This window comes from Crocodylus porosus, unplaced genomic scaffold (assembly GCF_001723895.1).
Source record: "Crocodylus porosus isolate Cpor-Errol unplaced genomic scaffold, CroPor_comp1, whole genome shotgun sequence".
In the NCBI taxonomy this organism is placed as follows: Eukaryota; Metazoa; Chordata; order Crocodylia; family Crocodylidae; genus Crocodylus; species Crocodylus porosus.
The window spans coordinates 269,721,345-269,735,775 of record NW_017728886.1 but is presented as its reverse complement, the minus strand read 5'-3'; the positions used below and the strand labels follow the sequence as shown (position 1 = coordinate 269,735,775).

Genomic DNA, 14,431 nt, shown 5'->3' with positions numbered 1-14,431 from the left:
CCAGCAGGCGATGATCGCTGTCGCCCAGGGGGTCGAGCACCCGCAGCCCCCGCACCAGGTCATCACCCGTGGCCAGCACTAAGTCCAACAGGGTGTCCCCCCTGGGGGGGCTGTGCACCTCCTGGGTTAGATGGAGGTCCTCCACTCTGGCCAAGAACTGACGTGAGCGGTCAGCCCTGGCTGACTGCTCTTCCCAGCAGATGTCTGGGACGTTCAGGTCCCCCGTGACTACTACATCCCTAGCCTTCACCACCTCTGTGAGCTGACCCAAGGATTCCTGGTCAAGCTCCTCTCCCTGGTTGGGAGATCTGTAGTAGACTCCCACCATTAAGTCCCTTTCCCCTCGACTGCCTTGTACCCTAACCCAAAGCACTTCAGAGTGCCCCTCCCCTGACTCCTTGCTAATTAACGAGGATGTGTATTCCTCCTTGATATAGAGCACCACGTCCCCACCTCTCTTTCCTATCCTGTCCCTTCATGCTCGAAGCCAAAGTGCTCCTTGTTGGGGATGCCCTGTATCTGCCCACATTGCAGTAGAGGTTTATTCACCTTCCCCACTGACTGGTGCACAGAGTCCTACCTCGAAGCATAGCTGAGTCTTGGATCGGGGCTGAGGTGCCTTTGGAAATGTGTGCTGGAGGATTTGGAGACTGCAAAGTGTTCTTTCCTTGGGATAGAAACGGAGACTTTTTTTTTTTAAGGGGAGGGGATACCAGATCAGTACATATCTCCTCAATTTGTTTGTCTCCAATGATCATGACCAAGCCAAGGTTTCCTGCCTGGTTTTTGAGTTTGAAATCCTTTCTCCCCCTCTCTCTCCTCTGTTTGCGATTCATAATTAAGACCAGCTCGCACGTAGATTGGCGTTTTGGCTATTAACATCCCATCAGAGCCTCTTGGGGAAAGCGACAGCCGATTTTACAACGTGACTGTAAGAATTTCATAGCACATCGTAAAAAATAAATAAATAACACCCCCCCCCCAACCCCCCAAATTTATGGCTGTGGGTTTGTCTCTGGGTGCTGTCCTTCAAGAGAGAAAGGAAGTGTACAGCATGATGAAATGTCCCGGCGCTGACGGTTGAGAAAACAAGGCTGACAGGAATGGTAAATACGTTTTCTTAGGGTAAGTATCCTCTGTGGACTTGCTCTGCGGCTCACGTGGCCTGCCCTCCGCTGATGGTATTCTGCACCATCTTCCAGCATAAACTAGCCTGCCAGCGTTATAGTTGGGAAATATTGCTGGGCTAGTTTTATGGCAATAAATCTCCTTTGTTTATTTAAGGGCAAGTCTTCTGGCAGACAAGGCCTGCGTGGTTGATTTTCTCGGTTGCTCTTCCTATGCATGCGCATGTACACACGCGCTTCCCACTTCTGCAAGCAGTGGTCCAGCCAGAGTGGTTGCTCTGGGGAGCCCAAGCACTGGGGGCTGGACGCAGGGATCAGTAAGGGCCCCTTCCAGCCCCTGACAACTATGAAACTGTAATGCTGGCATCTTCCTGCAGGAACAGGGGGCTCCTAGGTATAGTCCTCAGTGGCACAGATCCCCTGAGTTCTTGCAGATGTGGTTGTTGGAAGCTGCTTGCATCCACTTTCTTCCTCTAGCAAGTGCAGTGCTTGTGGCTTTCTGGGATGGGCTTCATCCACCAACGTACTTGGCTTCTTTCCGACTCGAGCATCGGAAACGCAGATTTTGCGAGTTGCACGACGCTGTCCTGCTCCCTCCTTCTCCATTGGCCCCTGTCTCTGTGCCACAGTCTGCCCATTTTATTTGTGCTTTCTAATGTTGGCAAGAGGTGGGGTTTTGGTGGCTGATTGTCCAACAGCCTTGAGGGAGCCGGCTTTATGGGGCAGTCATTTGTAGTTCTGCAACCACTGGAGAGAGTCTTGATAAAATGAGGACAAGCAGTTTGATCTGGGGATCAAAAGCCTGGAAGCAGGACTCCTGGGTCCCATCCCAGAGACTGCGGCTTGGTGACCTTGGTCAAGGCATCAGGCAGGGGGTTGGACTAGATGATCTCTTGAGGTCCCTTCCAGCCTGACTTCTCTGTGATTCAGTGAATTTCCCCTCTGTTCCTCACCCTCCTGTCCTGTCAACCAGGGATGACAGACCTCACAGAGATGGTCAGCAACTGCAACTCGCACTGAGGTCCATGGCTGGAGGTTGCTTTGTGAGCACCGGTTATTTTCAGGAATCAGGACTTGTGGTAGAGGTGATATCTTTTATTAGACCCACTAGATTTTTGCAACAAAAAAAAATTCTTTAATTGCAAGCTTTCGGGCATCAACACCTTTCTTCACACTTGCCCGAAAGCTTGCAATTAAAGATTTAAAAAAAAATAAAAAATTGTTTTTTGCAAAAGTCTAGTTGGTCCAATAAAATATATCACCTCTATCAGGAGTCCTGATTCCTTTTGCCTCTAGCCCAATACAGCTACAACCTGGATACCTGACACATGGAAGTATTTTCAGGGTCTTTCTGCAGGATGGATGGACAAATGTATTTTCGAGTGACATACAGTTAACTTGTGGGATTCATTGCCGCAGGAGGTGATGGAGGCGGAGAGCAGAGCTAGGTTCAAAACGGGGCAGGATAAATTCACGGATGATGGATCTGTTAATGGGATTGAGGAGAACAGTTGGAGATGTTTCCATCTCAAACCCAATAAATTGTGGGTGCCAGGGTGGGTATTAATAGGGGATAAATTACTCGAGAGATATCCGGGTCAATGCTCTCCCTGTATAGCATCCACTTCTTCCCCTGTCAGGTGCAAGCTACTGGCCTAGGTGGACCATGGGTCTGACCCAGTACGGCACCGCTAACAATCAGATGACAGAAAAAACCGGCCTCACCCGCACGCATCTAAGATGGGTCATCATGCCGCCATTTGTGGGGGGTGGACCCCCGCAGCGGAATATTTCTTGGTCTCTGTTCCTTTAAAGCCGTATTAGCCCGCGTCACAGGTGACTAATTGCCGAGTCAGTAGTGACTGCTGTGCGTCCCTCTGATGTATGGGTGTTATATTAAGGGTGGAAAGGTGCTAAATGAGCCCTCTTTATTTTACATAAATTAGCTCAAAAGTCATGAATCACTGCCACCGCCGCTTGCCCCTCTGCGGAAGTTTGTTTACCCAAGTTTAAACGGAAAGAAAAACCAGACTCGGCTCCCAGCACCTCTTGGGGGTTTCTGCTGCGGGGAAGGATCCGATTCACCGCCGCTTTCCCCGGCACTACTGGCAGCCCTGCATGGGCCAGCACGGTGCTCTCCAGCACGCACGGCCTTCTCCCTCTCTCTCTGCTCCTCGCTGGACCTGCCCCAAGATGCAGAAGGAGACGGGGTTAGCTGATGTTCCTCAGCCTGGCCTCGGGTGAAGGTCTTCGGGGTGAGTGATAGGAGTCCCCTGCCCTTCTGCTCCTGGCACTTGGAAATCTGAAGCGCTGAAGCCATCGGCATGTCAAGAAACTTAAAACCCGGTCCCCGCCGCTGATGCGCTCCTGGCCCCGCGGCCAACCTGCCCTCACTCGCAGCCCGCGGGCTTTGCACTGACCCAACTGTCCCCTTGCAATTGTGTGCGTCCATCTCGTGGAGCGGCAAATTCCTGAGCGCCCCAGAGGCGCCTCGACCACGTTCCTCCCCGAGGAAGGACCATTTGTTTCTGTGCATTCAAAACCTTGTCGTTCTCTAATTCCCTCCCACCCCACATTGTAACCCCAGCGCGCGAGTTGTAATGCCTTTTTAATAGGCATCCTGAGCAGCCCTAGCGCGGCCTCCGTGTCCGTGCCTCCTGCCATATGCGGACGCCGGCAGCAGGAATGTCCAGCTGGGCAGCCCAGCACCCATTAGGCTTGGGAACAGGGTAACTGGATCCCACTGGCTTCCAGCGAAGAGGCCTGTTAGAAGATCTTCATTCCTCGGGATTCCCAGAACTCAGGAATCCGAGCCAGCAGGCAGGACCCGCAGCACGGCAGCGCCCCAGTCCCATTGCTGAGGGGGAAAAACCCCTCTTGGATGGGGAGGGTTAATGTGTAAAATGAGGTCAGGAGGGCTTTGGAGTGCTGCATTATGGCAACGCTGCTGTGACAGCACGCTTGGAGAGCTGGGAGCAACCTTGCAGCTAAGGCGGGGCGCCTGCAAACGTATCTGGGATTCACCTTGCAGCTGCCCTCGCCTTGCACGTGTCTGTGGCGGCTCTGGGGCCAGGGTGGCCTGTGTCCAACGGGGCTCTGGTCTTCTGGCCTTGCACCGGGGGAGGGAAGGGATCGCCCCTGCCCGTTCTGTCCACACACATTTAGGGAAGCTCGGGGGTCCGGGGCAGGTGGCAGAGCTAGTGCTGATACGTCCCGTCTTTGCATTGAAGATGTCTGGTCTGGAACGGTCCCATCGTCTTGCTGTCGCGGTCACGTAGCCAGGGCAGAGCGAAGAAGGGATTCCCCGTAGGAGTCTCGGGTAACACGAGGCATTTCGGCCGTCCTGCTCCCCAGGCAGGGAAGATGTCCATTGCCCCGTGCCGTCCGGAGCCCTCTGAACACTTCCTGGGCGCACCAGCTGCCTGCCAGACCTTTGGTGTCCTTATGGGAATATTCTCTGCGGTGAAAGCAGGCGTGTTCCCCTACTAGACATTAACCCCACTGCTGTTTTTGGACCCGCACATCCTCTCAAACTTCCTATTTCCTACCCGAGCCTTGGTTGCCACTTCTTTGTGTGGCCCCTGGGGCCCAGATGCCCTCATGTCCCAGGACCAATTCGGACGTTTGAGAGGCACCCAAACACCTTACAGCTATGCGTTGTGAGATGAATCCTTTGGCAATGTGGGCTACTGGAAGCAAATATGTCCAGGCTTTGCACGAAAGTTTCTGCAAACAGTCACTGTGCACTTTAGACAGCACAAGAGGCGAACGGATCAAGGCAAAATAAGAAGTGCCTGCGTGCCGGTTATTCATCACTCTGGTATTGGGATTTGATTGCTGGTGCCTTTCCTTGAGTTCACTTCTCTAGTACCCACTGCCTTTCCAGGATTGGTTTGATGAGAGGGAGAGCGTCTCTAACAAGATCCGATCCTTGTATAAAGTTCCCGTTCCCTTTGTCAGGTGGTCCCTGATCACCCTTCCTTTTCAGATAGTTAGTCGCCAAGCTGTCATGCTGTCTAAGAGGTGGTATTTTGGGGTTGTAACCAGCTCGCTGGCCAGGAGATGCTTCCGTTTGAACAGAGGAGCATCCTGGTGTGTTAGCTCTTTGTGCCCCTCCTTGGCAACTTGGTCCAAGATGCTGACGGGGTATTTTCAGCTGCGGAGAAAGGGAGGCCGAGATTCACTCTGCAGCAGCGAGCAGCTCCAGGCATGAGAGCATTGCTTCTTCAGTCCTTTTCCCAACAGTCCCGGGAGTTACGGAGCGGAAGAGCCAAACACACACGTGCCGGGGAACTTTTAACCCCCTGCAAAACACGAGAGGCCATGCCCAGCCCCTGTCCTGGGGGAGCTGGAGAGCTGGCCCAGCCTTCTGCCCGCAGTATTTTTTTCGCCCTTCCTGTCCCTGATCTCTCCCCTTTCTTCCAGCTCGACAGCTGTGGTCTCTCGCATCTGGTTCACTCGCAAGGGGTGCTGGCGCTGGCCCAGAAAGAGGCCGCATTTGCTTGCTTTTGCAACAGAGCGTGGAAACAGGCTCTTGCAGGGGTGACTGCAATGGAGAGGACTTCATCCTGCAATGCAGTGACCCTGGAAAGGGTTGTTTTGAAGGAATCCATGTGTTTAGCTTGCACAAGAAAAATCCCCAGACCTGCCTGGGGTCAGGAGTGGTGGCAGTGACATGGGGCTTGGATACAGCAGCTGTTTCTCCCGTCTCTACCCCTTTACCTGGGATTCATGTCGACGCCACGGTCTGGGGCTCAGGTTGCCCTGCCCCGAACCACCTGGACCACCCGAGAGACCTGCGCGTGGAGAGCTAGTGCCTTGCTTGTGGGTGCATCCATCCCTGCTACAGCAAAGCTCTTGGACAGCTCCAAATAAAGCTCATTCCTGCCTCTCAAGAAGATGCAGGGACCGTCTCCTCTTCCTTTCATCCCAAAACCATCTCTTCTCTTGCTGGTGACACTGGCCTTCCCTTTATGTGCGCTGGCTCTTGTAGCGCTATCGTTGCCCTGTGCTGGGGGAACCTGCTCACCCCGGTGCACCAGGGAGCAGGGCAGCTGGGTCCTTCCCCTGCAGGGAAGCACAAATCCCAGGAGAGGGGCAAGATGGTTGAGCGACCCCTGGCACTTGGGCTCATTGAGGTCTTACCCTGCGGGGAACTAGGAGCAAGGCTTTGAGCGAGTGCGTTGCAAGGGAGGCAGGTCCACAAGTGCAATGCCCGATCGACTCCTGCGTCCTGGGAATGCAGGCGTGGGAGGCTGGGTGCATGCTGGTGGGTCAGTGCTTGCAGGTCCATGGGCGTTTGAGCTGGTTCATTAGCCTTGGCTTGGGCTTAGGGCCTAGGATGAAAAGTCTTGAAAGAGACTTGAAAGAGAGAGTTGGCTCTTTGGGGAGAGAGGGGAAGGGCCAGGCCTCCAGGGAGGAGAAAACATGCTTAAATCTTTGCTTGCTCAGGGAGAGGCCCTGCTCCCCACCCAAGGGCTGCACCATAGACCAGGAAGCAGGGGGCCACAAGGGAGCACGGCAGAAGAGGAGGCAGTGGGGGAATGATGGGAGGAAGCAGAAAACCCCAGAACAGCTCAGTTCTGCTTTGTGAAGGGAAGGAATCAACTGCCGACGGCTGCCGGAGCAGCACCCAGCTGTGGGCCTGCCAAGTGGTGCCAGCCCGGGGCTAGCAGGTGCCGCCATCTGCACGGGGGCTCTCGGGAAGCCCCCTCCATCCTCTGCCGGCCGCGCCGTCGCATCCCACGGCAGCTGAGAACTGACAGCAGTCACTTTTGGGAAGCTGGAGGATTTATGCGCTAGCTGAGGGTGCCGTTAAGTCGCCTGCACATGGTTGGTCCTTGTTGAAATGTGAATAGATAACTGGCCGTGTCGTTGCGGCCTCACACGCAGCAAAGCTGCATGCCAGCAGCAGGCGGGTTCAACGGAGGTGGCGCCTCGCAGGGTGGGCCCTTGTGTGAAAGCGGGGGTCAAGCGGCCTGTGCAGTGGAGGCATGGCGAGGGAGGGGATCAGTTTGCAGAGGAAGGAATGGGGAAAGCAGCAACCACCATTCACGTGGTAGTTTCCCAGCAAACCGTGTCCTTTAAAGCAGGGAGTTTGTCCTCTGGTGAGTCCAAGAAGGGCTTTGAATGCTCTGAAACAGCACTCCTTGTCCTGTTCAAGGCATGCCTTTAAAGCTCCCGGAGACCCTCAAGCTAAAGGTGCTAATAGCCAGACAAAGCACAAGTGCAAGCTAGGTCGTCTCCTTCCTGCGCCGGCGTTTGATTAGGTGAAGACGTTCACTGTGGTGTCGGCGACTGAAGCCCCTGTGGGCTCTCAGCGGACACGTGATCTGTCCCCACACGCAGTCACTGGGCAAGAAGCTGCCTTTCTCATCCTAGGCAGACAAGGGTCTTTGGGTAGATATGGTATCTTTTTATTAGACCACCTAATAGTTGGAAAAATTGTTCTTTGCAAGCTTTCGGGCACAAACACCCTTCTTCAGGCACAGGAAGAGTCTGCTGGTGCTTTGTGTTCTCCCTGTGCCTGAAGAAGGGTGTTTGTGCCTGAAAGCTTGCAAAGAACAGTTTTTCCAGCTATTTAGAGAGTCTAATAAAAAGATATCACATCTACCCAAAGAACCTTGTCTGCCCATGTCCTTAGACCAACACAGCTACAAACAACACCCTTTTCTCATCCTGTGCACTCAGTTACCCTGGACCTGGGAAACTGGCTGTGGCTTCCTTCGCTTTTTGAAGTCCACAAATGTTGTGCGCTCTTGCCCTGTTGTCAGATGTATTTGCTCCATTAGGAAAATGCAGCTGGTTAAGGCAGCCTCCTGGAGTGCGTCTCAGACCCATCATGGGCGGATGTACTGAGCCCGTACACAGGTAACATGTTATCGCAGAACCGTAACCCCCGTGACAGTGCATTGTTCCAGGTCCCTTTTGCTAAACATCCCGTCCCCTATGCTGAGCTGCCCAGAAGGGGGATTTGAGAGGCAGCAGCAGTATCTTCCAGCCCAGTTAAAGCACACCCAGGAGCAGACATGTCTCAGGGGTGCGGTGCTTGCCCTAGCTTGGCTTTCCCATGAAAGCATTTGCCATGAGGAGTGTGTGGAGCAGGGGGCTTTCAGCAGGGAGCATTTTAAGTAAGCAACCCCTGTGTGATCCTTTCCAATGCAGGGAGGTCTATAGGGGAGGTCAATCTAATACAGAAGTTCCCCGATTTTTTTTCTTATTGCATACCCCCTTCCATATTTACCAGTTGCTCGTGTTCCCCTGCCAGCATATTTTAGCCCCTTCAATGCCAGTCATCATTATAATGAAAATTAAATCTTCTATTAGAAGAAACTATGAAACTATTATACAGTTTCTCCTGTGTATGCCCCAGATACCTTGCGTACCCCCAGGGGTATGCATACCGCAGTTCGGGAACCCCTGACCGATTGCATTTCTGCAGCTGTTTCCTAACCATTGCTAAAGATTGCTTCCCAGTAATTCCCAGGCCCAGTCTCCGATCTGCCAGAGTCGTTTTGTATCAGCAGTGCAGCCACGTACCGAAGTAGGTCTTGGTCAGGGACGACAACTCGATGCCCCGGCTTTATTTTAGAAGCACAAGGAGATTTTCAGGCAGTTCTCACCCTTGGTGCTTGTTGCTTTCTGGGTTTCGCTGGAGTCGTACAATGAAACTAGACGGGTTGGCTCCTGTTAGTCATGTCCCAGGGGTTCTTCTGGGCCCCGGCAGAGATCAGGGCCTTACTGCGGCTGGCACAGAGACACCTATTTGAGCCGGTCCCTGTCACCAGCAGAAGATGGCCTGAATAGACAACAGAGAAGGGGAAAGGGCTCAGAGAGAAGTGGTATGCCTAGCAGAGGTGGGGATGAAGCCAGGCCTTCTTGCCTGCCGGTATGGTGTTCAGACCCGCAAACCACTGGCTAGAGATGTTGACACTGGGTGTGCGTAGATGAACCAGTCACACTGGATGCCCACTATACTGGTTCAGTACGAGTCTTGCTGAACCAGTACAGCTGTTCTGCCTGTCCGCTCCTAGCCCGGTGAAGGTGGAAATCAAGCACTGCAACTTTAAACCAGTTTCATTCCAGTTTAGAGTTATAGAGGTCGAACTCTATTTATACCAGTATGGACAAGACAGACACACTGTTTAAGGACATAGGCAGCGTACGTTTCTGAATAGTGGCCCTCCCACCCATCCCTGCTTTTCAACCCTGTATGGTTAGCGCCTGTCCTCACCCATTGCTGCTTCTCTTGCTTTCAGAAAAGATTTCTGAAAACAAATCACCCCACAAATGTTAGTTGCTGTTGGATAAAACCTTGTGATGTCTCGGCAGTAAATTTTTAGTCTCCCAGAATCGGAGAAAATGAGGGTGTGAAGGCACCTCAGGAGGTCACATCTAGTGCAGCCCCCTGCTCCAAGCAGGACCAGCCCCAACTACATCATCCCAGCCAAGGCTTTTGTCTACCCAGGTTTTCAAAACCTCCAAGGATGGAGACTCCTGTCCTGCCTTTCTCCTCCGGTGAGAAGCGGTGCGGGGAGAGCTTTGCCGTGGCTGGCATGGGAGGATTTGGGGAGCTGCAGCTCTTGAAGGCAGAGGGATTCGAAGGCGGGGAGGACGGGGGACCCAGCACACCTTGAGCCGGGAGGGGATTCCTGTCCAGGAACAACACGAAGTTTGCAGAAGGAGAAGGGGGCATGTGGAGCGGTGTCGCGTGGGAGCTCTGCACGGCCCCAGGGGGTCCGAGATGTTTAGATCGGATGTGGCGAGCGATGGGCTTTGAGGTGTTGGGAGCAAACTCCCCTCTCCCCCACCCACCCCGCTTCGGCACAGTGGGACCGGGTTAGTCACGCTGGCTCAGCGGCAGCTGCTGCCCCGCTGAAGACCTCTCATTTGTTGTGGGAGGCACCAGATGGCACGTGCCCAAGGGCAGGGACCCTCCAGCGGTTCGCAGCAAAGTGGCACCGGGTGCACACTTAACGTGTGCAGCCCCGAATCGTAGCATAGCACGTGGAGCTTGTATCAAGAGCGGCCTGTGGAAGCGCCTCCAAGGGGCTTTGCAAACATCCGGCTGATTCGGCTGCCCCGCTCCCTGCATGGTGCAGCGCTGTTCCCATTATAGAGGTGAGACAGCCGAGGCTCCAAGAAGCAATAGTCGCATGTGAAATGACTTGGGGAAGCACAAAGTCTGTGGTAGGGCTGGGAATAGAGCCCCGCTCTCCTGCCGCTGCTTTTACCCACCGCTGTTCTCAGTGGTGGCAGGGGACACGACAAGGAGCAATGGGCTCAAGACTTCCTCTGCCACGGGGATAAATAGCTGTGGGCTTCGCCAAGTCCTCCTGCCAAGTGCCTCACTGTCTGGGGTGAGGCCGGTTGTTTAAGTGCATATTGCACGAGGGAGGCAACTCCTGCCCCATCCTGCATTGGGCTGGGATTCGGTGGGCAGCCAGTGCTGGGAACAGCTCGGGAGCCAGGCCAGTGCAGGGGCTGCCCGGGGTGGGCAGCGCGGCAGCAACGCCTCTGCAACACAGTTCAGCATGCATGGACATCAGGGTGAATTTGATTGAAATCAAATTGATTTTTGATTTAAATCACTGGTCATGAAGCCTCGATTTAATTTTTTTTTCCCTCCAAAAAGTGCGTCTTGTTATTCGATATCCTTTATTCATTTAACTTCCTGAAACTTAGCACTTTTATAGAGAGGTGAGGGCTTGGCTCTGTGCACACAAACTTGCAGGGAGACCAGAGGGCTCCTGGGTGGGTCACCAGGTCTGTTCTCTCTCAACTCCACTCGCTGCCGGTAACAAGGATGGCGTCTCTGGGGACACGTCTGCAGTTTGAGACCAGAAACTAAGCCTCACAGAGGTGCTTCTTGAGCACTGCGTCCCACTGGGTAGAGCTGTTTTCTTTAATCTTTACTAATCTGTGGAGGAGCCTCTGGGAACCCCCTAAGATTGGGCCCCCCTAAGATATAGTCCATGGCCTGCTGTGACCTATTCATAAAACTTTTCTAAAAAGGTTATATGAGTATATTGTCTCAAATGGTATAGAGTTAGAAGTTACAATCCCTCTTCCATGCTGATATCTTTGAGCTTTAACATATCGTAAATTAAAATGATCTTGATATAGGTTTATTTTTTTAAAAAAGCATCTTAAAAAATGTAAAAAAATACAGTTGAATGAAAAAACCTGATTTCAATGTAAAACATTCAATTTTTTTTTATTTTTAAATGGTTGATTTTTATCCACCCTGGCCAGCATCCTGCTCTATTAGCTCCGGACATCCTGAGACCTGGCCTGTCTCCTGCTCTTGCTGTACTAAAGGGGAGTAACGGGGCTCTGCTCTGCCTAGTCCTGCGGCCTTATCTGATCCACACACTGCCTTTGCTCAGTGCTCACCTCCCGCTTTCTTCTCCTCTTTCCAGGGCGGCCACTACAGATCAAGCCCAGGCTGTGACGCCAGCTCTGCCCGGCCCTCCTTGTGCATCGGTCCGGTCCAGCCAGCCACACAGGAGCCGAATGCCTCAGGAAATGCAGCGCCCGGGCTCAGCCCGGCCCCTACCTCAGGACACGGAGCCAAGCCTCGGAGAGATGGGAGGACGCCGCGCTCTGCTTTGTGTTCAGATTTGAGACACGGGTTTGCTAGAGAGCTTGGGATCGGGGGGGAGGAAACGTCCCAGGTCTCCACCACCCCGTTGCTCAGGGAGGCATCCCTGTACGCGTTTTAATGTTTTGAATAAAGGGTGTTTTAATCCGGGTTATTTAAAGGCGCTCCCGTCCCAAGCCCCTGTTCATCTGCAAGTCCCACTTGTATTAGCAAGGTGGCCGCCTCCTTGTAGATCTGCTGTGGTCAGAATAGGCCCCGGGGTTGGGGGGACCTCGGTTCTTGATGCTGCATCGGGAGCTTTGCGGCCGTGATAACTGTTCGGGGAGATCTGAGGTAAGAACGGGGGCACAGGGAACCCCCAGCCCTTGGGGTCTCTTCAGGTGGGGTTCAGGCGCTGCCTCTTCAGGGACAGGAGACAGCATTTCCCAGCTGTGAGCACAGGCTGTTAGTGCTGCGTCTTGCTTCCAGACAGGGCCTCGAGCCATCCTTGTGCCTGTTCCCTCTCGCGAAGGAGTTTCGCAGGGCGGTTATGTCCCCTGCATGTCCCCAGCTTCCTTCCAAGAGGAAGGGAGGTGGCTAAGACAGCAGGAGGAGGGCGAGGTCTCGCTCGCTGGTATAACGCTTTCCATGCTGCTGTCAGCGAACACTGCCATGTTTTTTAGCTGCTTGACTTCCAGCCTGTGTTTGATTCAAGTACAAGGGGAAGCAAATCGGATAAGTGTTCCAGGGAAAAGAAGATGCTCATAAAAGCACAAGGCTGACAGCGAGGAACGGGAGACAAGCCAAGGGCTCTTGTTAACACTTGTTCCCCCTCTTCCCCGTTGCGGTAACAGCAGGGAGCAGGGTGACAGGTACGCGTCGCGCAGGTTCCTCCCTGAGGTGTCGTGCCCCTCTCGACTCCGCGCTGGATTCCAGCTCGTTCACGTCAGACCCGTGGAAACATCACGTCTGACGTGTCGCGGGCTTGGAAGCCGGCGTTCGCTAACGACCTGACAGAGCCGCGCGGTGACGACTTAGCGCGTCGCAGGCGCCGTCAGCTCTGTTCTCGGATTCGCACACCGGAAACCCACCTGAATACATCCCCCTCTGCCCCGAGCCGGAGCGTGCCACGCTCAGCGCTCCCTTTGTTTCCTGGTTTGCAGCTGGGGTGTTTGTCAGGGGCCTGATGCCAGGGAAGTGGAGCCAGGTGCTGGGCTGACACGTAACACAAGCGCGCGGAGCTGCGGAGGTCAAATCAGAGCTGAGCTCAAACCCGGTGGTAGCCCTGCCGGTGCCAGCACCTCAGCCCTGAGGCCGCGTTTCACCTGCACCTGGCTCCAAGCCCTGCCCGTTTTATGCAGCCGCACCAGCCCCTGCGCCTTCGAGGCATTCAGAATTGAGGCCCGTGCCTGCAAGGTTTTGTTAAAAACAGACCCATTGGCTGGAGCGTTTTTTGGCTCTTAACATGTGTGCCGTTACCATGTGCTCTTAACGTGTGTGCAGGCTAAATGCTATATTGCTACTTGCCCTCTGGGTTTCTAATCCCACGTCTACCAGCAGCCCCCACGCGCCCACCTGCTTCCCCAGCCTAGGCCAGTTTTCCTTCTCGCCCCGCAGAGATGGGACTCCTGGTTGTATTCGTATCTCCCCCCGATGCCTTTGTCTCCCACGCTGTCTTCGTCCTCAGCAGCGCCCTAGCTGGGGTGCTAATTACACCCTGGGGCAGCAGCTCTCAGGCCCTTTGCATATCAAGCTGGCTGCCACGGCATTTTTTTGCGGCGAGCAGTGAAATTTCCACCCCCTCTGCGAATCTGCCTGGCTCATCTCCTCCCTTCGCCACAGAGCAAAAAGCTAATAAAAGATTGATTGTAACTATAATTGCAATCTGCCGATGTCGGCATTTCCTCCCCAGCTCCTCGCTGCTCTGAGGGATAGAGCAAGCATTAGGGGTGTCGTTAGTAAACACCCATTTGATTGGGCCGTTTTTATTTTCCCCACACTGCTTCTCTGTCTCCATGATTTAGCAGCCTGTCGGCGAGCGGAGGAGAGCTGGCCGGGCGGCTGACGGAGAGCGCTGGAAGTAGGGAGCCAGGGGGCGATTGCCTTGGGGCCAGGCGACTCCCTTTGGGGATGGGGCTGCTTTTTCTCGTTCAAGGATTGCTGCAGAAATTCCTGTTAGGTGTGGGGCGGGAGGGTGGGAAGGCGCCAGGAGCTAGCGAAGGGGTTGCGCTGACATGACACGCTATGCAGGACCCCAGTGAGAAGGCACTTTGTGGGAACCGCAAGGCTTTGAGATGGAAAGCCCGGGCAGGCGGCCAGGAGGTGGCTTCTAAGACGAGCAGGGGATGTCCATGTGGGACATCGGGCAGACTTCCCAGAACAAGGTCAGAGAAAATAGGATCCTAGAAACGTCCGGCTGGAAGGGGCCTCAGCAGGTCCTCTAGCCCAGCCCCGTGCTCACGGCAGGATCATCCCTGACTAAACCATCGGTGACACGAAACACCTGACGATCTGGCCCTCGGTTGCATCTGCAGGACTAAATACAAGTGCGTGGACTGGTTTGGACCTCATCCATGCTAAGGAGAGAGGCAGGCAGGAGTAAACCTCGGTCAGGTCAGGAGATGGCAAGGTTGTCCAGACAAATTCATCCGTTGACTGGCTCCAGATGTGGAGAGCGAGGAGGAGGGCACGGTGCAAAGGAAAAGCACGGTCCAGGTCAGTG

The 14,431-nt window shown here is 54.1% G+C and overlaps 1 protein-coding gene across 1 annotated transcript in view; it reads left to right on the top strand.

Annotated features, from left to right (window-relative positions):
• The window catches only part of ZC3H3 (zinc finger CCCH-type containing 3), a 281,816-nt gene extending 269,026 nt beyond the window's left edge, over positions 1-12,790 (top strand). Inside the window, exon 11 of the mRNA XM_019553621.1 lies at positions 11,549-12,790. Coding sequence (XP_019409166.1) covers positions 11,549-11,580 — 32 coding nt within the window. The 3' untranslated portion in view covers positions 11,581-12,790. The remainder of the gene's footprint in view (positions 1-11,548) is intronic.
• The last annotated feature ends 1,641 nt before the right edge of the window (positions 12,791-14,431 follow it).